This window comes from Colossoma macropomum, unplaced genomic scaffold, assembly GCF_904425465.1.
Source record: "Colossoma macropomum unplaced genomic scaffold, Colossoma_macropomum, whole genome shotgun sequence".
In the NCBI taxonomy this organism is placed as follows: domain Eukaryota; kingdom Metazoa; phylum Chordata; class Actinopteri; order Characiformes; family Serrasalmidae; genus Colossoma; species Colossoma macropomum.
Window position 1 is genome coordinate 2,947,460 of NW_023494809.1, and position 24,196 is coordinate 2,971,655.

A 24,196-nucleotide genomic window follows, 5' to 3' on the forward strand; every position below is an offset into this window, starting at 1 on the left:
TCTACACGTTCTCTGGCCTGAACGTTGGGCTTGACGTCACGGTGGACGTGCGCCTAGCGAGCGGGAAAATAGAAATATGATTATTTTGAGTCGTTTTTAAAGTGTAACCAAGCCAATGTTCAGCTTCCACATAGGTGCGAAAATATTATCACGGAGTAAACGAGCAGGCGAGGGTGAAGTGAGTCCGAGGAGGAGGTGAGGAATGTGAGCACCGCCGTCGTTTGTTAGCTCAACTTAGTTAACCTAGCTTTGTTCCGCCTGTTTGAATTTCCTGCCCAACGTATCGCCCGAGTTTTAAATTCGGAGTCCAGCGCAGCTCGGAGATCAAGATCTCCGTCACGCTAACGGACATGGCAGTTTAAATGCTTTGCAGTGTAACAGAGACACACACACGTACCAGACCCGGAATGTAAGGAAAGTACAGTAAGTATTGTTTACGAGGCTGAAGTTGGCTTTTTATTCGAATTTTCCGTTCCACCTTAAATGGGGCAGATGTTACAGTACTTACACTCTGGGCTCTGTACGGGACACAATGTAACTGCTGCGCAGTTTAAGGTGGAACTGATAGGACGGTGATTTAAGCTCCGTGTAATGTTTGTCATTGTCAGTTATTTACAGCTAATGGTCTTTAACTCTGCCACTGTGTGACTCTGATCTGTCCCAGCTCGCAAAGAAAGTAGTGAGTCAGCTGAGCGAGCTGTGATGAAACACCAGAGTTTTTCAAAGTCTGTAAAGGCAGAAATTCAAGGTAAGTCAGCCAGTGTGACTGGCTTTGTTCTGGGACCTGTCTGTGTTCAGATGTTGCTTAATAACTTTTTTTAATACACAAATATACACATACACACATACATGAGTGTGTGTATATATAAATATGTATTTATATGTATATGTGTGTGTATATATATATGTGTGTGTGTGTGTGTGTGTGTGTGTGTGTGTATATATGTGTGTGTGTATATATATGTGTGTGTGTGTGTGTGTGTGTGTGTGTATACCAACAAACAAAACAAAACCATCTCCAAAATGGTAACTTTACAGGAGAAGGAAAAAACATATTTTATTTTTAATGTAAGTCAATGGAACCAGACTTTTCGTCCAAGTAATTTTGGGCCGTTTCTTTTTGTCCATTCATCGTGAAATTTACGCACAATGTAAAGAACAGCAGGCATTTTCAAATTATGTCAAAAACTGAAAAACAACAAAAATGGGCATATATATGTATACATACACACACACACACATAAATAATATAACACATAATAAGTATTGACAAATGATATTTTCTCATATGTATATTGGTGAGAAAAACAACATTCTAGGTTTGTAGTTTTTACTCCGTTACATCTTAGTCTCTAAAATTTAACTATTGTATTTGTTAACATCATCATGTCACATTGGCGGCAGCATCAGTACTGCTTCGCTGTTTACTGCAATTCTGAGTTTGTTTAAGCGTTTTATTTTAGTTAAATAAAGAGAAGAATAGTGTTTATTAAAGATTCCTATGCTGATAAATCCTAGATATACTAAGATGTTCTACTGCAGTTCTAATATGATGATTATGATGATTATTGTTATTATTATTATATTTTTTGAGCAAGCGTTTAGGCTGCCGTGCCCATATCTGGTTTTTCCACATATTCCACAAAGCAGAATTTCTCAACAATCTGGATGATTTAAGCAAAAAGTGAGGCTCGTCCAGCTGGAATGTGTCATAACTCTACTCATGTTGGAAAAGCTTGACTTTCGGCTTAAGTTGTGTGATTAACTGACACATCCTGCTTCGTGAATTCATCCTGGAGCTGTTTTAAAGGTTGATGCTGAACCTGCTGTTATTATCTTCCTCTCTCTCTACTCAGCAGACTCGAAGCTGGACGACCACGGGCAAAAGAGACCAGCATGTAAAAGTAAACCTCGACCGACATGTGAGCCTCTTCATAAGAAGCCCTTTACCGGGCGTGTGTTTTACTTGGACCTGCCGTGTAATAAACGGAGCCAGACTTTGGAGAGTGACATCAAGAGCCTCGGGGGGGTAAGTGCAGTATAAGATGCCTAATTTTGTGGTTTTGATTGTCCTGTCACAGGTTTTCTTGTTACAATGAATTATTGTTAGTTAATTTGTAGGCACTCGGAACAGTTTGTGAAATGCAGCACAAGCAAGACAAATCCTGAAGCAGTAAATCGACCAAAGCGTCGGGGTTGTTTATTTATTTAGTCATGAACTTCTCCTGTTTTTGTTCAGGAATCATGTCCTTTCAGAGCTTAAATGTTCTCTTAAACAAGATTGATTGTCCTTTTTAGATGAGAAAACCAAGTGAAAAGTACTTCATGTGCAAGAATGTTGTGTTTGGCTGCTTTCGGTCCTCTGTGATTGTTGCCAATGAAGTGACAACAGGCTTCTTTGCAAGTTAAAGAGTCCCTTTCAAATGGCAACGTCAGTCTTTGCTTCCTTTTGTTTTTTAGGTGTGTTTAACTCCTCATATCTTAATTCTTCCATTTCTTTTTCTTTTCTTATTTATTTTTTTAAACCTCATGTCAGACGGTGGAAAAGTTCTTCAGTAAAGAAATTCGGTATTTGGTGTCCAATAAGCCTGAAGCTCGCCATGTGCAGAGGCTGGTACAGGACTCCCCGGTGCCCAGCCCAGACTCGGGGCTGAGCTCCCCCCATCCGGCCAGCAAGAGGGACAGTCATGGACACAGGGGCAGCTCGCAGGGACCCACTGACACGGTGAGAAATCTCCTGTAACTTAGGAGAGGAGAACTACGGAGCCCTGCTGGTGACATCACATATAAATAAAAATAGTGCTGTATTAACACGTGGGAACGAGATCCTAATGCGTCACCATGACTTAGTAAGGCATAGGAATGAGATCATGCCTTACTAAGTCATGGCCATGCATTAGGATCTCATTCCCGCGGCTTACTAAGTCATGGTGACGCATTAGGATCCTGTTCCCACACATTAATACAGCTTGGCCATGACTTATCTTGTTCCCATGCCTTACTAAGTCATGGCCATGCATTAAGATCTTGTTCCCATGCCTTAATACAGCGTGGCCATGACTTGTCTTGTTTCCATGCCTTACTATGTTGTGGCCATGCATAAGGATCTTGTTCCCATGCCTTAATACAGCGTGGCCATGACTTATCTTGTTTCCATGCCTTACTAAGTTGTGGCCATGCACTAGGATCTTGTTCCCACGCCTTAATACAGCGTGGCCACGATTTAGCTTGTTCCCACACCTTACTAAGTTGTGGCCATGCATAAAGATCTCATTCCCATGCCTTACTAAGTCATGGCGATGCATTAGGATCTTGGTCCAACACATTAATACAGCGTGGCCACTCATTTATCTTGTTCCCATGCCTTAATAAGTCATGGCTTTGCATTAGGATCTCATTCCCACTCCTTACTAGGTCATGGCCATGCATTAGGATTTTGTTCCCACACATCAATACAGTGTGGCCATGACTTATCTTGTTCCCACGCCTTACGTGGCCACTCATTTATATTTTCATACAGGATCTCATCAGCGGGGCTCTGTAGATGATAAAAGCAGTCATGTCCTGAGTTTTGTTGTGAACACGTTTTATGTGTTGTCATTCTGGCTAAATGTCTATCTGGGAACTGTATTTGTGAGAAATGTGTTCTACATTGATTTCACATTTGAAGGAACCTAATTGTCCTCATTTTGCTGCCTCTGGTTGGTATTTCACAGGCGGTTGTTAGCAGAGGGAAGTCATTAGTGGAGAAAGTCGTAAAGGAACAAGTGAGTGATTTTTCTTACTCTGGTGGTTCTCGCTGAAGCAGACTTGTAGATTATGTTGGTATTCTCACCGACTGCTTTAGAAATCAGTTTATCAGTTTCTGATCAATTTTAATCCATTTTTAAAATGTTTTTTTCTTAGGAGCGTGTTCAGATTAACAGAATTCTGGCCAATGCACTTGAATGGGGCGTGAAAATCCTCTACATTGATGGTATTCATGTTTTATCATTTTCATCCTGCCAAAGTATAGATTGGTCTTAAAGCTAGGATACAGGAAGTTGATCAGAGAAGAACAATGCAACATACTAATAGTGACTAATAATCACGCATTTTGCTGCTGACAAATGCTTTGTGCCATTTTGTTTATTCTATGTTCAAGTTTATTTGACATTTTGTTTGTCATTAAAACTGTTTATTGACGGTGTTTGTTTTTGTTGCCATTTCAAACAGACGTAATTTCGTACATTGATAAGAAAAAGACCAAACTCTCACAGGAGAGTACAGTGAGGCACACCGTGAGGACAGCTGTAAGTCTCGTATTTTTTATTTTTTTTTCCTGGCTAACTTTTGAATAACAAAATACCTTATTAACATACTTCGTATTTGGCCCTAAGCAGTTTTCACTTTTGGATTTAGGTACAACCTGATGCCACAGAGAGGCCTGCGTTTCAGAAATGCAGTGGTGAGTACAGGATAACATACATTTAGCATTTTAACGCTTCTGCAGCAGCAGAACCCACTCACAGTTGCAGTACATGTTGTATCATACAGCAAAAGTAGATTTGGGGCGATTTAATTTTACATGGCCTACATATATGTTAATTCTCGCAATGTGTCACTTTGGGAATTGAGTGGATCTTCTGAATTAATCCTGCATTGATGCAGCTGGCACCTATCCTTTTCCGAAAAGTCTGACAAGCTTCTTACTAGAGCTCTTTCTTTTCAGCTGGACGGATCAGTCGCCCCTTTGTTAAAGTGGAGGACTCAAGCAGGTACAAGAAATCAAAGTTTAATTCATTTTATATTTATTTTTGTTTTGTATTTTACATCTTTCCATGTCTTGTTGAATTTCTAATTTAGTTCATTCATTCGTTCATTCATTTTTTCATTCCAGGCACTACCGCCCCATCTATCTGCCAATGGCCAATATGCCCGTGTGTAACTTCAAATCTGCTGCCCCTTGCAGTCCGTTCTTAGTGGATGAAAATGATAATGATGCCCCCGGAAAGAAAACTAAAGTGCACGGGTATGTTAAGAGAATCACTCTTAATGCTGTAATAATAATGTGGTTCATCGCCAGCAGGAATGACATTTGACTTTTAGGAGGGTAAAATTAAGGCAGCCAGCCGTCTGTTTGCATGCACATCGTCGCCATCGTATCTCCATTTTTGTCGTTTTTTTTTCAGTTTTTGAGATAATGTGAAAATGCCTGTTGCCCTTTACATTGTCTGTAAATTTCGTGATAAATGGACCAAAAGAAACGGCCCAAAATGGAAAAACGTCTGGTTCCATTGACTTACATTAAAACTAAAGTAGATTTTTTCCTTCTCTCTTTTGGAGATACGAGGTTTTCTTCCAACAACAGTGATATATGTAGCATTGGGGGTGACTCTGGCTCTGTTATACTGTTTAAAATTTTCCCTAAGGTTTGAGTTTTGTCAAAATTGTTGTACCAGTATGTCACAAATAAGTACAGATAACACAACATACAAACCACATTAACCTGAGTCACGTTTTAAACCCGAATGAAACTGCAGCAGTCCCTCGGTCACCTCCTGCTGTGTAGTCTGTTGTATCTGAAGTAGCCTGTTTTAGTTTTGAGGCAGCGTACATAACGGAATAGCCAGTCTTTTGGGGCTGAGTTAGCATTAGCCTAACATGGACACCAGACTGATTGCTGGGCTGTGCATTTCCTCTCATACCACCTGGGAAGCTGCCTGATTCGGTCAGGGCCTTATTAGCCAAATAAGCCATCACCAGCTGCTACTTAAGTGTGAATGACTAATATGTTCCAAATTCCAGGGCAGGCCTGAGCGAATGAGACAAATGGACATGAGAAATTAGATGAAGCTCAGAATGGTTTCGTATTCGAAATTCCTGGTCCATCTTGAATGGTGCAGCCAGTCCAGATGCCACAGTGTAACTGCTGCTCCATTTAAGGTGGACTGGAAAATTTGATCAAAGAGCCGCTCAATAAGAAGCCGTCTTTTCAGTTTTGTAGTAATTCAGATGTTAAAGAACATTTAGCACCGTTTTTTTGCTGGGCTGACGGGGCTGGTGTTAGAAAGCAGTATTGACGTAGTTTTGTTTATATGTAGTTCACTTTTGTTTTTACTATTCTGTAAATAATAAATAAATAAATAAAATATTTCACATTTACTTTAGTGATCAATAGTTCCTGTTAGAAAGGGTGATATCCCAGAGTAATTAGCCATTGTTAACCTATAAAAGAAAGTTGAATTAAGCGTTTAAAAAAGTTTCATTTGAACATTTTAATTCTACCATGATATAAATTTTTATTATATCATGATATAAATTTTCATTATACCATGATATAAATGCCACCCGCTACTATAAACAATGTCTTATTTAGTGCAGTGGATCTCAGTTTTATAGAAAGCATTTTTATTTAGTTTAGTTATTATAAAATTAAGTTCATTCAGCAAAGCCATATTCTTTTTTCACATTTGGTTGCTGTTATACGTGACGACTATGGTGCTAATTTCTGATCTGGAACACAGGAGTAGATGCTGAGCAAATAAAGTGAGTTGGCATTTTGTTGGGGGGGGGGAGCCCCCCTTTCCCTCCCCAAATGCTGCTGTGCGTTTTATACCATCAGTATAACTGTTTTTCTTCTTGTTTGTTTCAGGTCTGAGAGAGATCGAGGAGTAAAGGGTAGGAAAGACAGACGTAGAGGCCATGAAGGAAAAGCTCGGAGGAAAGGGGGCTACTGTGAATGCTGCTTAGTCAAATATGATAGCCTTAAAGCTGTGAGTACCACAACCTCAGTAAAAAATTCACTAAGTGTGAGATTTTTTTTTTTCAGAATTACTTTAGTAACTGTGTCTTTTAGTTATAAACCGGTTCTGCCTTCGGGCTAATCTGCCTGTGATCTTTTATCCACAGCACCTGCAAGGTGAGCAGCATCAGGCTTTCTCTAAGAGTGAGGAGTACTTAGTGGTGGACAGAGTTATATCAGGACTGACTTGTGACCTCATACAAATCAGCACCCAAACAAAAAGGTACTGCCACTCCTACTAGCTACAGCAGCCTTTGTATTTGTCCAGCAGATGGCGTTGTAGCTCTGAGACAGGGAATCTTGGGTTTTTAAAAAAAAAACAAAGCCTGTAGAAGGTAGAACACAGCAAAAGGAGTAGTTGCATGTACTGCATGACATTTAAGTTGTAAATAAATGATAGTTTTGTGTACTGCGTCATGTTTTGCATGTTATATATTGCAACTTAGCCCTTTAGACATACTATTTTTATGAAAAATAAGGCATATGAATTTGTCTCTTATCCAATATCTCATGTGTGCTTCCCTTCCAATGGCTTTTTTCTATAGGGTGAAGTGCAGTGTGTCCTCTCCAGTCCTCGCCCCTGGACCAGCCATAAAGACTGAAGGGGAAGAGGGAGTTCTGGAAGTTGAAGAAGAGAAGGTGACAGCGTTCACGCTCTGGAGTTCTCACAACACAGACTTTAGTGGTGGAACACCTCGACCACTCCGCAAACGCTGCAGAGCGCTTTCTCTGAGTCCCGAAGAAGATGCGGCAGAGCAGTCTGATGCCCTAGAGAAATCGGAGTCCAAGCGTGGGTCCTTTGAATGGGGGTCCAGTTCAGCTTTACACAAGGCTTTGACTGCATCACTGTGCAATTCCAAGAAAGGCTGCTATTCTGACTCTCTGCAGAGGAGCAGGACACCATTGCATGTTCATTCAAAACCAAGGACTTCGCTGAGTGCGCAACCAGCTCGCCGTCATGTTAGTTGTAATCAGCTGGACGCAAGATCCGTACGGGAAACTCAAGGAACTAATGTGGTGGCAGAGCCATCTGGAACGAGCCAGCCGAACGTTCATGCTACACAAAAAACAGTTTTGGATGTCACAGGTATGCAGAGGCCTCTGTCCAAAGCAGGTCATGTGCCTGTCAGAACTGAGCAGCCTTCTGACACAACAACCCATGGGTCAGTCACTGTTGAAAGGTCTCTGTCCAGCAGAGGATACGAACTAGTCAGTACAGACAGTCCATCCAGAACCTTGCAGAGGAAAGTGCGGAACTCCAGGCGTAGACGGAAAGCTCTAGCAGAGGCTTCGCAAGGTCTCTCTGGTAAACGTGTAGAACCACTGACCCCTCAGACCTTCGGTAAAGCCTCCGAGCCATTGACTCCCTCCGCTTCTGCCCAGGACTTGTGTTACCTTTTTATGTCCGGCGACGACATAGAAGACGAATTTAAGGGCTTTTAGGATTAGCGGGAAATGGACAGAAAAGTCTACGTCGGAAATCCAAAGGAGGATTCTTACAAAGAGAGTTGCGTGTCACAAATGTTCAGATGTATTTATTTGTGTATCTCTGTGGGAGATATTGACGTTCCTTAACAGATGACCTGTCAGGTACAGGAGCAAAGATGTGGGCATCTAGTGCAGCTTATATAAAAAAAAATATATATATATACATACAAACCCCAGAACGTTAACTTTAGTGGATTTCTGTTTGAGGTTGATGTGGCACATCTGTGAGAAATTGACTCTGTACAGTAAATTTGAAAGGAGCAGATACCCTGCAGATTTATTTGGGTAAAATCACAAGCTCCAGTATTAAATTGCTTCCAGTCAGTATGTCCTTTATTTTGGTAGGGCTGCATGGCTGGTTGCCCCGTTCAACATCCAACAGTAACTATGTTACCATCCACATATTTCTATGTGTAATTTGACATATTGAACAAAAAACAGCAAGTACTGAATAAAATTGGCAAACTTTGCATGTAGGTTTGTATGCTCACTTGGGTGGATACATTTGCGTAATTGTTTGACATTTCACCGAATTTAATTCGATAGCGGGATGGAAACTTGGCTATTGTGTAGACGCTCAGTCCTGGTGAATGACGGCTCTTTTAGCTCTTAAATGAGAGCTTCGTTTGAGTGTATATTTAGGCCATTATTGTCTGCAATGTCAAACATTTAATTCAAGCGGCTATTTAAATGTTTAGGGTAAGATGGAATCTATTCCTTTTGAGCACAGACTGGATGGAAAACCAGTTCCAACCCTGGTCCTGGAGCATCCCTAGCCTTGGGCTGATAACTTCTAATATCACATAATATGATGATTTAAATAAGGAATGATATTATGCAAATTAACGTTGTTGTTCTCTTACACATGCTGCACATTTTTATTGCTTTTGTTTTATTTAATAATTCCCCCAAAATGTAAACAATGGAAAAGATTGCACTGAAGCCTTTTCTGAGTGCCTTACAAACAGAGCATTACCACCTAATTAACTACACATGTGCGTAGTTTGAGCAGAGCTTGGAGAGATTATAATGTAGATGCTCAGTTTGGCAAAGAATGCTGGGTATTGCAAATGAAACAAAGAAACTTTGGTGCATGAGATCTCAGCACCCCAGTTTAGTTACCGATTGAACACGCAGAACCACTGCATGTTAACAGTGTTGCATACTTGCCTTGCAGAATGCAGTTGTATTACTATTAGAGGGAACACAAGCTATACACTCGTAGACAAGATGGTTCTTCAGGGGTTCTTTATTAAAGAAAGTAGTTCTGTATAGAACCATGAACACTTTGCATGATTAAAGGGTTCTTTGCATCATGAAGGAGTTCTTTGGATTGAAGAAAAATGTGCTGTCGAAGGTTCTATATAGAACCTGTTCGAAAAGTGTTCTTCTATTTTTACAAGCTTAGCATTGGCATTTTGGGTGCTATATAGAAACATTAAAAAAAAAGTTCTATGTAGAACTATCTACAGCACATTCTCCATCAATGTGAAAGAGCCGTTTTATGAACCCTTTTATCATGCAAAAGGTTCTTTGAGTGTTCATGGTTCTATATACAGGGAGATTCACTCGAAAGACACCCCGAATATTCTGTTGTAACTCCCGTTAGGATGAAGCAGTCTGAACCAAAAAAATACACTACATACCTTGACGTATGTGTAATCGATTGCATTACATGTGATGCTGGAAGTGATCTCCGTTTTCTGCTAGACACATGAAGGGGTTGCGGGGGTGTACACCCAGAAGTTGCGAACAGAGGTTGAACATCACGACGGCTGTCCGGCGCCTACCTCATCGCTCCGACTCAGGGGGCATCCTGGCTTGTTCGAAGCTCCATATACTGAGGAGCACATTGCACGTTAGTTTGTTCAGATTGCTTCAGTCTAGAGAGAGTTATTACAGAACATTCGAGGCCTCTTTTGAGTGAATCTCCCTATGGAACCATTTTCTTTACTAAAGAACCCTTGAAGAACCATTTTTTTAAGAGAATGCTCACATATAGTACTTCATAACTAGATTCGAATCACAATGATGACGTTTTTTTATGTCCGCAGACGATAATTGTTTGTCTGAATTCATGTTATCCTCGGAGCTTATAACCCCATGCCATGAGGAAGGGCTTGTTATGGGTGGGAGCATGTTCAGGGTAAGGGGTTCTCCAGGACCAAAGCATCCTCTTATAATTGAAGAGGTCTCTGACCGGCTTCCTGAATATCCAGAGCTGACCAGTTGAGCCCTGTCTTGCCTCTCCACACACACACGTAATCTGTTTGGGTTTTGAGCCTCTGGAAAAGCTGAGGGGTGAGACAGGCTTACTTTAGGTCACCTGGCTTGGGCTCATGCGCAATGCCAGTGGCCACTGTGTGGGGCTCTGGCTTTGAGGCGCCCTCCTTGTGTGAGGAGGATCTTCTCAACATTGTCAGAAGTTGTTAGGAGGGTACAGGCAGCTCGGTGGTCCCCAACAAGGCCAGTGTTTTACGGTACTGTGCAAAAGCCTGATTTCCAGTCAAAATGATCAGTAAGTTATTAGTTATAAGTCTCAGGAACGAATTACAAACTCATTTCTCTTTCCACCTGTCTAGTGTGTCCACACTTTGCCTTTATTACGATTTCCATTCTTTTCAGGAGACTCGCTTTCAGTTTTTTAAAGAAATCTCCAAAGTTCAGTCTTAGAAGTTGGTTGCATTTTCTTTTTTTTTCATTTTTATTTGCTTCTCATGATCCAAGTAATCCAAATGGTGGTGATGTGGTCTGGATTCAAGGGTGGCCAGTCTATTGTTCTGAGAACACCAGGCAGCTTCCTGGCTAAATTTGCAAATTTCCTTTTCTCAGTAAGGGTTTCTTAACAGCTACACATCCTTTCAGACTGGAGTTTTATTTTCCTCTGCCTCTCAAAGATGAAAGTTATAAGTACTGTTTATCTGAAGGAGACAGTTTTGGTGGTCTGCCAGGTCTTACGTGGTTGTTAGGAATTACTTTTTTTCTTTGAACCCCTGTTTTTCCACTTTTTTCCCTTTGATTTCCCTCCTCCTTTATGCAAGTGAGTTATTTTCTCTCTAATCTCCTCAGTTATCTCCTGAAAAATAAATATCTTACATAACTTTTATGTAAGATTAGTCAGGGCTTTTTCAGGTCCTTACCAGTTAAGCCTTAACAAAGCCTGCATTCTTTAAGGTTGTGCTCATGCCTGCATTGGTTTTGTGGCCATCTATGAGTTGAGTTGGTTCTAAAGGCTTGGAGAGGAGCTTTATTTACAGCTAAATGTGTTTAAGAAGTTAAAGAGAGGAGCTGGGAAGTCCCAGGGTGGTGCAGTGACACAGGTTGGAGGTCTGGTTGTGTAGGCATGCAGGGCTCAGGGAGGCTGTCCAGCAGATTTGTCTGGAGGAAAGAAAACAATATTTTAGGAAAAACAATATTTGAGAGAGGGCGAGAGGGACAGTTAGGGAGAATCTCCGGAGCTCTCTGACTTGCTCCAGCCTCAGGCAGCCTGGCTTTTGTCTTCTGTGCTTGGTACACCTGGGGGGTTGGAGCATGGAAGGCGAATTATTATCTGCTAGGAGTGCATGATTGGTCCCTCCAGCTTTCCTCTCTTCTTGTGCTGCTGTCCTTCGGCTGAAGCCGGAGAGACGGTAGCTCTCCAGGGTCCTGAAGCAGGGTTGAGAAGTTGAACTGGAGTCAAACTGGCAGTGCGAGTGGTTGTTTTTTTGGTTTGGTCTTGGATGATCATTTCAAATTTAGTCTAAGAACTTGGACATGGTCTGTACTTAGTTACCCCCTTTCACCCTGTTCTTCAATGGTCAGGGTGGTGCCCATGGAGTGGTGATCAGCACTGCAGTGACACTGACGTGGTGGTGGTGGTGTGTTAGTGTGTGTTCCGCTGGTACCGGTGGATCACACACAGCAGTGTTGCTGAAGTTTTTAAACCGTGTCCACATACTGTCCACTCTGTTATCCACCCACCCTGTGTAGATATAAGCTCAGAGGCAGTAGCTCACCTGCTGCTGCCCAGTTTGTGTTGGTCATCCTCTAGTCCTTCCTCAGTGGTCGCAGGACACTGTTGGCTGGATATCTTTGGTTGGTGGACTATTCTCAGTCAAGCAGTGACAGTGAGGTGTTTAAAAACTCCAGCAGCACTGCTGTGTCTTATCCACTCGTACCAGCGCAACACACACCAACACACCACCACAACGTCAGTGTCAATGCAGTGCTAAGAATGATGCACCACCCAAATGATACCTGTGTTAAGTTCATTCAGTGTAAAAAGACATTCAAAGTGTTCATTAGCTGTAAAATGGTAACATGCTTTGGCTTCAGATGTGGAAAAATTGTTGAGATATTTATATGATTGTCTTGTAGTCATTAAGCACTGAACCAGTGTTCACCAACTCTCCTCTTGGAAAGTTTATTTCCAACATCAAACATGCTGCCACTTAATAAGGTTTGGGTTATAACAGAATACAAGTATTGGGAATAGGTATTCAGAATACAGAAGTTATCATATTTAGCTACTAAATTTAAAATATATCTTTTAAAGAAACACCATCAATGTTTGTTTATTAACAATTTCAAAATCAGTACGTATAAAGACATGCTCTAAAGATTAACTCAAGCACTGACGTTCCTGTTAAAGCGTGAGTGGACTGATAAATCAATGTGATGATCAGTTATTAATCTGTGTTACTGAGCTCTGCTAAAGCCTGAGTAGACTGATAAATCAATGTGATGATCAGTTATTAATCTCAGTGTTACTGAGCTCTGCTAAAGCCTGAGTAGACTGATAAATCAATGTGATCGGTTATTAATCTCAGTGTTACTGAGCTCTGCTAAAGCCTGAGTAGACTGATAAATCAATGAGTTAAACAAGTTTTAATCTCAGTGTTACTGAGCTCTGCTAAAGCCTGAGTGGACTGATAAATCAATGTGATCAGTTATTAATCTCAGGGTTACTAAATTCCTTTGAGGGATGATTGAACTGTACAGTCTCCTCATCAAATCGCATAGCTGCCCACCTTATAGTCAAATTTCTGTTATATGTGTGCTCTGCTTTTTTCCTGACTCTGAGAAATGATGAGCTGATTTATTTAATAGCAATTTTGAGTGGAAAGGACGTACATGAAGGGTGCTCTGACTTTTGCACTGTCCTATAAATGAGTGAGAACCCTGAATACTGTTTATAAAAATATTCCTCCTTGTATTCTCTTAACCTGGCAATCACAGAATGTCCTTCCATGGAGCAATGAGGGATGGAAACTTCCTCTGTTTGGAGCAGCAGACCTGAATGGTTGGTATAATATTTCACTGCCAGCCCTGCCTCAGTCCTAAACCTGCCTTCTGTGTCCTTGATCTTTTATTTACAAATCTGTCTTTTTTTTAATGGGCTACAAGATTAATCTGGACTATATTTTATGCAGCATTTTAATGGTTTCTTTCCTTAATGGTCTATTAATCTATAATTTATCTTCCCTGCAAATCTTTCTAATAAAAGTTAAAGCAGTTGCAGAACACTGTTGTTTTTTCTCCTCAATTAGGCTAAATCTCCCCCAATCTCATGATACTACCAACTAAGCTGTTGCTAGGCTGTTGCTATGGTAGGAAAGGCTACTAAGGTGTTGCTAGGCCATTACTATACTATCCCAGGTGATTGCTAAAGTGTTGCTAGGCCATTGCAAAGGTATCCCAGGTGGTTGCTAAAGTGTTGCTAGGCCATTGATATTGTAGCCAAGGTGGTTGCTACAATGTTGGTAGATCATTGATAAGGTATCCCAGGTGGATGCTCAGGTGTTGCTAGGCCATTTCTACGGTAGCAAAGGTGGTTGCTACGTTGTTGGTAGATGCTGACTAAGGGAGCCCAGGTGGTGGCTAAAGTGTTACTACGCCGTTACTATGGTAGCCAAGGTGGTTGATACAGTGTTGGTAGGTCATTACTAAGGTATCCCAGGTGGTTGCTAAAGTGTTACTAGGCCATTGCTACAGTAGCCAAGGTGGTTGCTACGGTGTTGGTAGATCATTGTTAAGGTATCCCAGGTGTCCCATCGAAATCCCGCCAAACATTTTTTCAGAATGGGATAAAATCATTTCCAGGTATATATGGCAGGGACGGAAGCCAAGAATAAGATTTTGGACTTTGCAGCTTCCAAAGGACAGAGGAGGCATGGGTTTACCAAATTTCAAAAAGTACTACTTTGCAGCTCAGACAAGAACTTTAATTCTCGCATGCAACCCTGCTTACCAAGCAAGATGGATGGATATAGAATTGTCATTGATAAAGATATTATCAGGCAATAATAGGAAATAGTGATTTAGTTAAAAAAGTAGACATCATAGAGAATCTTCGGATAAAAACCCAATTAAAAATGACTAAAGTAGTAAAAGAATACAATTTAAGTGAAATGTTGAAAGTAATTAGATGGTAAACCTATGACTCTGAGATCGTACCAAATAAGCTGGATAGTAGGTTCAAAATTTGGCTGACAAAGGGTATAACAGCGTACTGCAATATTATGGAAAGAGGCAGATTGAGAGATTTTCAGTCTCTAAAAGAAACATAACCTTGACAATCAGGACTTTTACTGTTATCTTCAATTATGACATTATTTTGATTTAACAATTAAAGATGATACACTCAACAGTATTAATGGTGAAATACTAAATTTGTTTATCGGAGCTTATCAGTCTGAGGCTCACAAAGGAATCATATCCAAAATGTATTAGGGCTTAACAGTAAAGGAAGGAAGTTCGACAGAGTATGTAAAGCAAAAATGGGAAAAAGAGCAGTATTACCATTTCAAGTGAAATATGGGTTAAGATATGTGAACTTCGGTGGAAATGTACTAATTCACATGTTTGGAGAGAATTAGGGTGGAAGTTTGTTACTCTATTTTTTATTACCCCGAAGCAAAAACCTTCAGAAAATCAGGGATGTTGGAGGAAGTGTGGGGAGCGGGAAGCCGGTCACTGGCATGTATTTTGGGAATACTCAATATTAAGACGTTTTTGGACAGAGTTGCACAAAGTACTGAAAAATATATTTAGTTTAGAATTTCCCTGTAAATTTGATACACTTTTTCTAGGGGTACTGGGTTTTGATGTGGCAAGATCGGACAAATATTTATGGAATATTCTATTAATTGCAAGTAAAAAAGTCAAAACAAGGAAGTGGCTGTCTCCTGATCCTCTTACACTGGATGACTGGATAAACCTGGACAATGAAATATATCTAATGGAAAAAATGACTTTTTCTGTTAGACTGAAGATGACAACATTTGTAAAACTCTGGTTAAAAAGGGTTAAGTATATAAAGTCTGTAAGTCCAGAGTTTGTAGAGATACAATGTGAGTGAGTACTCCCTCCTTTTTCTTTTTTTTTCCTCCCCCTTCTTCTTACCTGACCCTTTTATTTTTTACCCCAAGGCACCTTCTCAGGTTTTAATGTATATAGTTATTTGTTTACCTTTACATTGCTATGGTGGCCAAGGTGGTTGCTATGGTGTTGGTAGATCATTACTAAAGGTATCCCAGGTGGTTGCCAAAGTGTTGCTAGGCCATTGCTATGATAGCCAAGGTGGTTGCTACGGTGTTGGTAGATCATTACTTAGGTATCCCAGGTGGTTGCCAAAGTGTTGCTAGGCCATTGCTACAGTAGCCAAGGTGGTTGCTATGGTGTTAGCAGATCAGGACTAAGGTATTGTGTATAGGCTCTCAATTCTTAATGAGTCATAATAGTTCACAGTGGTGATGATAAGAACCAGATGTCTGAAGACTTTAATGCCTCTTAAAACTAAATCACAGAAAGGTATTACTTTATGGAAAGTGCTGGCTCAGGTCATTGTTTTGTGATAAGTATGAGTTTTGGCCTTATTATTATTTTTTTTTATTATTTGTTTTAACCCATTAATGGTGTCAGGTTACATGCAGGTTGTCAAGGCAAAGAAAAGAAGACTCATATTTTCAGATTTACCACTGTTTTGCTATTATCAGCATTACATATAAAAACACAGAAGACAGGTGTAGATTCCCTGTTTGTTTTGGACAGTAAATAAAAACGCAATACTTGCATTCCTGACATCATGACTCCTGGTTCCTATCACCACAACTCTAAAGAAATCTCAGTCGGCTGAGAAGTTTCTCTACAAACCAAACCACTCCGAATAACTTTGTTTACATTTTAATGACTTAATTATGCAAATATTTTGAAAATTCAGTGGAGTTCCCCTTCAGTTTAATAGACTCGACTCTTCTCTTTTTGGGATCCTTTTAGTCTAAAATAAAATGCTAAAGCTGAGAGGTGGGGTCAGCAGCAAAGCAGTCCAGGTTCCGAACCAAGAAAAAAACCCCAAAAAACTAGGAGCTAAATATATGACTGAATGGAAATGTAGACTCCTTTCCTCACAAATATAAGCTGTTTGAGTGAAAGTAAAAAAAAACTAGGAAAAAAAAGATAGATCAAAATGTTACATGTGAACTGAATGAATGTATGTATCCTCCACCATCCGCTAGTTGTTTCGTAATGTCGACAGCGGTCACGTGCTCCGTTTTTGCGCAGGAGGTGCCGAGCAGGTGGACTTACCGCGGACTACATTACCCAGCATGCCGTTCATCACTCGCTTTTCACGCGTATTTTTTTGGCGTTTGAACAGCCAGGCTCTCTTACGTTCTCTATCTCTTTCACCTGCCTTTCATATAATCTCTCTCTCTCTCTCTCTCTCTCTCTCTCTCTCTCTCTCTCTCTCTCTCTCTCACTATTTATCCATCTCCATAAACTCTCTCTTTGCATTCTTTATTTCTCTCACTCTTCTCGCTCATATACTCTATCACTCTCTCATCCTCCCTCTCATACTCTCCATTTATCTCTCTATCTATCTCACTCTTTCTCCCTCTCATTTACTTTATATCTCTCTATCACTCTCTCTCGCTTTCTCTATTACATATAACGTTACTCTCTCACTTGCTAGCCTGACTCTTATTGTCTATTACATACATACATTCTCTCTCTCTCTCTCCCTCTGTCTCTCTCTCTTTCTCTCTCTCTCTCTGTATCTCTCTCTCTCTACCTTTCTCTCTCCTTCTCTCGCCCTCGCTCTCATCTCATTTCCCCCTCTCTCTAGCCTAGCTCTCTCACTCTGTCTCTCTCATACATTCCCTAGCTCTCTCACTCGCCCTCTCTCCCTCCCTCTCATACGCTCTCCGTACCTCTCTCCCTGTAGTCTCTCTCTCTCTCTCTCCCTCCCTCTCTCTCTCTCTCTTTATCTAGTGGTAACCGGTAAGGGAGCGAAGCGCGCTATTGTCTTTTGGCGAAGCTGAGGATAAAGAAAAAAAAGAAAAAAGAGGGAAATCTGGTTCAGGGTGTTTTTCCGATTTTGACCGTGGATCGGTGCTGGTGGAGCGGCGCGCTGTAGCGGGAGTGTCCGGCCGCCATGGCCCCGCGCTGGGCTGCGCTCTGCCTGCTGTGGCTCTGCGGAGCGGCCAGCAGCTCCACACCTCAACACGGTAACGAGCATTCAGTCCTTTCTCTCCTCTTCTCTCCTCTCCTCTCCTCTTCACTTCTCTTTTATTTCCTTTAACTCTGCTTCCTTAAGCTACACACCGAGCACACTGAGCGCTCCTGCAGCGGCGCGGCTCTGTTTACGCTGCTGGCCCGTTTTGCTGGTACCAGCGATGGAGGATGTAAACAGACATGGATGCTCAATGCGAGCAAATGCATTTGATTCTGCTTGTATATCTTAGCATGAATGATTTCATTCAACTGCATTTCACTCTTATTAGCCTCCAATACAGCGATAAAACCATTTTACTCCCATTTTTACCATTAAGACATTAAAGCAGATGCGTTTTATTCTCCTTCTTAGCATGAATGCTGCAATTCAGATACGCTTTATTCTTATTCTGAGCATCAGTGCAGTAATGCAGCTCCATTTAATGCTTTATTTTGCATCACTGCGATGTTTCTAGGTTAACATCCCCGCTCTGAGCCCCACGCCACCACCACACACCCCTAACGTTACAAGAAACCGCTGCTTATTCTCCTTCGAATATGTCGTTCCACCTTAAATGGTGCAGCACTTCCACTCTGCACCTGTGCATTTAAGGTGGAACGGAAAATTCGGGAAAAGAAGCTGGCCACCTTCAGCCTCGTGTGACATATGTGTGTTTTTGTTTATAGGGGGCGGCTCGGTGAGGGCGAGGACCCACCGTGCCGACAGCAGGGAGATCACGGTGCCCGCGAGGCTCGTGTATCGCGCGGATCGCGGCGGCGGCCAGACGGCGCACGACGTCCTGGGCACGCGGGTGCGCGCGAGCTCCGGAGACGAGCAGGTGAGCAAACACCCATCGCCCGTTGCTGTTGGAGACTGTTGTTCAGCGCTTGTTTATATGTTTGTGTTTGCGCTTCCTAAGTCGGGTAGTGGACCACAGACTGGACAGAGACGGTTTCTTCACAAGCTTGAGCTGTAACGTCCCATACAGGGGTTGGTTCAGGTGTTATGGGTCATCAGATAATATGAGCTTGTCACAGGCACTAGTGGTTCAGTTAGCTACAAATCCAATAAGCATCGACTGAAAAGTGTCTCATGTGACTTGGTTGTCCAGAACATCTGAATACATTAATATAGTATAAAAGAGCCATAAGTTATATAGAGTTACTGTACTATGACTGAGAGGCTACAGGGTTATATAGGGATGGATTCAGGTATTATGGTACATCAGCTCATATGAGACAGTGTGTTATATGGTAATATGTAACACCTGTGTCATAGACATTAAACGATAAAGCTATGCTTTTATTCAGTTATGTAGCATCAACTGACACTGGAATACTAGAATTTAATTTATTTAGTCTTCAGTACTCGATGGCCCAGAATACCTGACTTCTGTTACGGGCTGTAGTTTATTTACCATGAGCAGTAAGAGGGGTCTATATCCAGGTATTGCCCAGATTGCAAGCATATATCAGTCTGCTGGCTCGATAATGTCGGCACCCCACTAACTGTATGCCACTGCCGGTCCACCCTCGGAACACCCTGCGTTGTCCTGCATGCAAGGTCTAACTAGTTTTTAATCTCAGAAAGATTTTAAATGAGCGCAGCCTTTTATTTTGGAAAATAAACAAAGACAAATATCACCAACAATAGATAGAAGCAATTACATTGTGCTGGATTGGTTACAGCTGTGTAACTGTATTTAATTATACAGATTTATAGCTGTATTTATGTATAATGTTACTGTTAAAATCATTTACTAAACTAATTCACAAAGCATAACGGAAGAAAACAGGAAGGGAGAAAAAAGGGTAAATTGGATTGTGAGTGCATAAATGTGTGATGAAAAGTAGCAATTTGTCTAAAACTCTGCTTAACCACCAGTGGGCCACCTGAAAACGTTGAGAAAAAGCCAGTGGGCCACCAGTGTTGCCTTCAGTGGGCCTACAGTGGCCCGCTAACCTCTTGGTGGGTATCAGCAGGTATTAGGAGTTTATACTGGACGGTAATATGTAATACGAGGCACGAATGCAATGACAAAGCCATTCTTTTATTCACTTATCCACTAATCCAGCGCCTCTCGAACTGGTTCTCAGGGACTCCCAAATGATCCATGTTTTTGCTTACATGTTGCAAGTTAGGTTGGAGCAAAAATCTGGACCGTGAGGAACCACTGTGCTAAACTATAGTGAGCATCTACGGAAATTAGAATAAGCATAATTATCTGACAGCCCAGAATACTTGAATCCACCCTACTTCTACTCTAAACAGTAGGAATAATGGGAATGGGACTCACTAATGGTCCTACGATACAATATTATTACAATATTTCAGCCACAATATGATTCTATTGCGATATGCAAAGGTTTGTGAAAGATTTGAGATACAGTGACATATTGCAATATATTGCAATGCATTACTTTCAGTGTTTTATATTTAAGCAGTGCAGAACTATGAAGTACTCAACATGCTTTGTCCTTGCATGTTGAGCGACTGCTTTTATCCAGAGCAGTTTAAAATGAAAAATGCAAGAGATGTTTTGAGCTTTGTTGGAATTGTATTAGCAGTATATTATAGCAGTATTTCTGATTCAGAAACAGAGGACTGAGCCCTATTCTCTTGTGTGAGGGGGCAAGTGTGTTATCCACTGGGCTATCCAACCATTCTAAACAGTATTTCCAATAACAGGCGCTTGGCCTCACTAAAGAGTCACCTTAGTGTGAGTCAACAAATTAATGCATTTAAAGTTAAAATTTGTACATAAAAGATTTTTTTTGTTAAAATTGAAAGAAGTAAAACACGCTAAATATGTAATATAATATGGCGTGATAGTAAAAGGCGAAATATATGTACAAGATCATCATTTAAAGTGTACTTTCTGTTCTATTTTTGCTGTCTAAACCCCTCAATTTTAACTTGTGAAAATAATACTTATGTTTTTCAGTGTTGATTTTTTCAAAAGATCTTTTGATTTCTTTTAAAGTGAAGTTGAAAGATTTAGGTTTTTAATTAAAAAAAAACCCAAAAACTTCATTATAAAAAAACTTACTTTTTACTTTTAAAAAAAAGATGCAGTCCTGCATTTCTACATCACTACCGTCACAGTTTTAGTCCATAGGCGGAGCCGCACTTTAGCCACGCCCCTGCATTTTACAGCAGGAAGTGAGACTGCATCCCTGTCCTTCATGGCCACATGGTGAGCAGGTGGATGTGAAGTAATTGTGTCCCAAAGTCTGAAAGTCAGTGTGTAACGTTAAGAACTGTCTCTACCGAAACCCATGTTGTCTGCAATTAAGTAAACTTTTTTGTGTTTTTTTTTTCAAATATTCTGATTTTATCTGTGTATAGCTGGGTTTGCTAGCCATAGTACTGGCCAGCATTACTGAGTTTTGCCCAAAATTAGTTATAATTTCCTCTACCGAAATGGTCACTACTAAAACATTTGGTAAAGTTGGCAAAATGTACTGTTTAATGATTTGTTATAATGAAATAAACATAATTACTAAAATCCAAGTCACTTAAAGGTCCAGAACGTCAGAATGTGTTTTCTACTCTGACTTTGAACCAGTTCAGTAGAATGAGTCACATATATCTAATATACATTAATATGTAATAATATGGTCAGATTTCATGTTTTGTTCATTTTCCTAATTTTAGTGCACGATTACTGTTTATTTGCTGAATTTAACACATCGGGACAAAACAAAACATAACCTCTGGCCTGTGCAAAACTTATAGCACACTTTATAATGTTTGTTATTTTGTTTTCTCATTATGTGAGCTCACTTAAACTCAGCAAATAAATAGAAATTGTGCATCAAATTTGCTGCAAAATGCCATATTTAAGTGTGTTCTCTGTAGAGGTTGTGTTAACTAATTTTCACTCAGGAAATCAACAAAACGTCATTTGACAGAGGGTAAAATGACTCTATATATATTTTGCCATTATTGTGCAGCCCTAATGTGGACTATTCAGCTTTTCTTCCTAATTACATGAACTACTTTGCACCAGGCAAGTAAAAAATAAGAGTTTGGCAAATTTTCTGTTTAAGTGGTTGTGTAATGCTGTTACGTGCTTTGCATAATTGACAGTCTAATCATAACACAGGGCCAGTCTTCGCCCTTTGTGCTGCCTGGTTGGAAAGCTGGCGAGCAGCATTTGGATGCATTATTCCCTCAGATCTGTTTTTGGCGAGGGAGGCGAGTTTAGGCCAGAAAAACACAGAAGAGCCAAGCTAGTCCGTCGCAGCTTTAATACCAAATGTTAATGTAGCATTTAACCCACAAACCCTCGACCGGAACGTCCACAGTGTTGATGAGTTCATTTTTATTTTGTCTCGGATATATGATGGGCAGAAGTCACAGAAACACCCACCCCCTGCCCCCCCCACACACCCACCACACCCCCCTCCCGTCCGAGCGATCATCAGTGCATGACTGAATTGATAACAAAGGCAATGAAACGCAGCCACGAGTGGATTAGAGTTATTTTAATGAGTCCTCTTTTGCTGGGACGTCTGTGTGCGCAGACGTCGCAGTTCAAAGCCTCAGGCCGTGTTTGGCGCCCGCGTTTATTTCTTTATTTCTTTATTGTGTTTGTTTTGCATATCCATGCGTGCGTGTGTGCTGTTGTCAGTATGGGGGTCCAGGTCGGCCTGTAGCAAACAAAGCTGATTCATCTGGCTAATGTGCTGTATTGGTTGCAGTGCGGTTTCTGCTGGGGAATTAACGTAGTGAGGACTTTATTGCTTATTTTCCAGCTCGACACTTCAGCTGTTTATCCACTGCCCCATGCTTGCCCAAGTCGTGATTAATTAAACAGGCTCTGAGATGAAGAAAGCCGGTCCTTATACTGCTTTGATACTGTGTTGACAATAATGATAATACTTAGCTTAGAGCTGGATCTTAACATACTGAAATTATTGACTAAATATGTAGGTTTTGTGAATATTAGAATCAATCATCTATTTGTTAAAGGGCCCATATTCTGCATTGTTGCTTGTATTGTATTTTTCCACTGAGGTCCACGTTTGTGTGGGTTTATGTAACAGAAATATTCATAATTAATTTTTACATGACCGTTTTTTCTGAGACTCTCTGATTTTTGTTACTGTACCTTTGAGACTATATGTAAATTACCTCTGTTCTGAATGGCTGTCCTGTGTCATGCCTAATTCAGAAAGCACTACGGGCTAAAACACTCTTTGTAACTTCAGTGTAAGTGGGCAAAGCTGTCCTGCTGTAGGCTTAATACTTAAATGTGTTTGCATCCGTGACATAAACAATGTATTCACAACAAGCTTAGTTTCCATATTTGGGCTTGGGTATATTTTTAAACTTTACACAGCCTATTATATAACCCCTTAAAATCCCAGGCTTATGTATGTATACTAAGGCTTATTATTCAGTAAATATAGGGACTTCAATGCAAACTGGTTAAGCCATTCTGAAGTTATAGAAGTGTGTAATAAAACTTTGGGCCTGCCGTATAACGGGATATAAAATGCTGCAATAAATTTGTTTTTCTAGATATGGGACATTTAAAATGACAGTTCAACAATTAATCAATAAATAATTGGAGTTGTAAACACTGAGCATGTTTAAATTGAAATCAGGGCAAGGTACAGATTGGATTGAACGCCCCTCACACCTTGGGGCATCAGGGAATGGGATCGTTTAAAACTCGCTTGAAATCGGAAATTAGCAGGATTGCCAAATCACCCTCAAAATCAGCTTGCCTATCTTGTCGTGTGGGCCATGACAAGACATGTTTGGTGTTCGAAGTTTGCTTCTTTAATTTTGCGCTGGAGCTACGAGGCTAATATAGCTAACAAGTTACAGATGCTAGTACCCTGCTAATTAGCATGAGCTGATCACTAATTAGCCTGAATGATCACCTCAAATCATGTTGAGTCACTAAATAGTCATATAGGCTTTTGTGGTGACTGGCACTGTGCAAAGTACCGTTATCTGCAAACCTGCATATAGATTTACATTGTTTTATCTGATTTTCTACTAAGAATAAGCGAAGCATTTAAGCATGTATCCATGTCCTCTTTATGGAGCCCACAACAGAAAGTCAGCATGTATGAGGATGAGCCTGGAAGGAGCCATAAGACAACTGTCATAGCATTGGACTTCACAGCTTTCCCAGAGGACTTATGGTAATAGGCCTACTAATTGTGCCAGTATTACATTCCATTCAAGCTTATTACATGTTGTGACACATTTGGCCGAGAGAATCTGCAGTTACTTTCATATGGTTAGTGAATAAGCCTGATGCAAATTAGTTGGTGTGCTAGGTTTCTAGGGACAAACATGCAGTTAAATGTTTGTGTGATCAGTTATGAAGAGAATACGGTATATATTTTTATATTCACAACCATTTTCACACATTCTGAGTTCAATTCAGGGAATATCTGAAGTTGGACATGGCGGAACATAGCTCTAAG

The 24,196-nt window shown here is 40.7% G+C and overlaps 1 protein-coding gene across 5 annotated transcripts; it reads left to right on the forward strand.

Annotated features, from left to right (window-relative positions):
* Positions 1-8,672, forward strand: dbf4 (DBF4 zinc finger). Of its 5 annotated transcripts, none has more exons than XM_036558901.1 (13): positions 1-423; positions 665-748; positions 1,857-2,029; positions 2,537-2,725; positions 3,717-3,767; positions 3,907-3,976; positions 4,216-4,292; positions 4,402-4,447; positions 4,712-4,757; positions 4,880-5,011; positions 6,635-6,755; positions 6,892-7,007; positions 7,330-8,672. In XM_036558901.1, exons 2-13 carry the CDS (start codon positions 703-705, stop codon positions 8,225-8,227), a joined length of 1,965 nt encoding a protein of 654 aa, XP_036414794.1. In that variant the 5' UTR covers positions 1-423; positions 665-702; the 3' UTR covers positions 8,228-8,672. The 5 variants fall into 5 exon arrangements, with proteins under 5 accessions (XP_036414794.1, XP_036414797.1, XP_036414796.1 ...); XM_036558904.1 differs by having other exon boundaries at positions 1,860-2,029; XM_036558903.1 differs by having other exon boundaries at positions 1-195.
* The last annotated feature ends 15,524 nt before the right edge of the window (positions 8,673-24,196 follow it).

What these genes read in the sequence shown, in the direction of transcription:
- dbf4 (XM_036558901.1), top strand. Translation starts at nt 703, where the DNA reads ATGAAACACCAGAGTTTTTCAAAGTCTGTAAAGGCAGAAATTCAAG. An exon ending in ACATCAAGAGCCTCGGGGGG is followed by an intron (nt 2,030 to 2,536) that starts GTAAGTGCAGTA and finishes ACCTCATGTCAG; the next exon opens with ACGGTGGAAAAGTTCTTCAG. An exon ending in TGCGTTTCAGAAATGCAGTG is followed by an intron (nt 4,448 to 4,711) that starts GTGAGTACAGGA and finishes CTTTCTTTTCAG; the next exon opens with CTGGACGGATCAGTCGCCCC.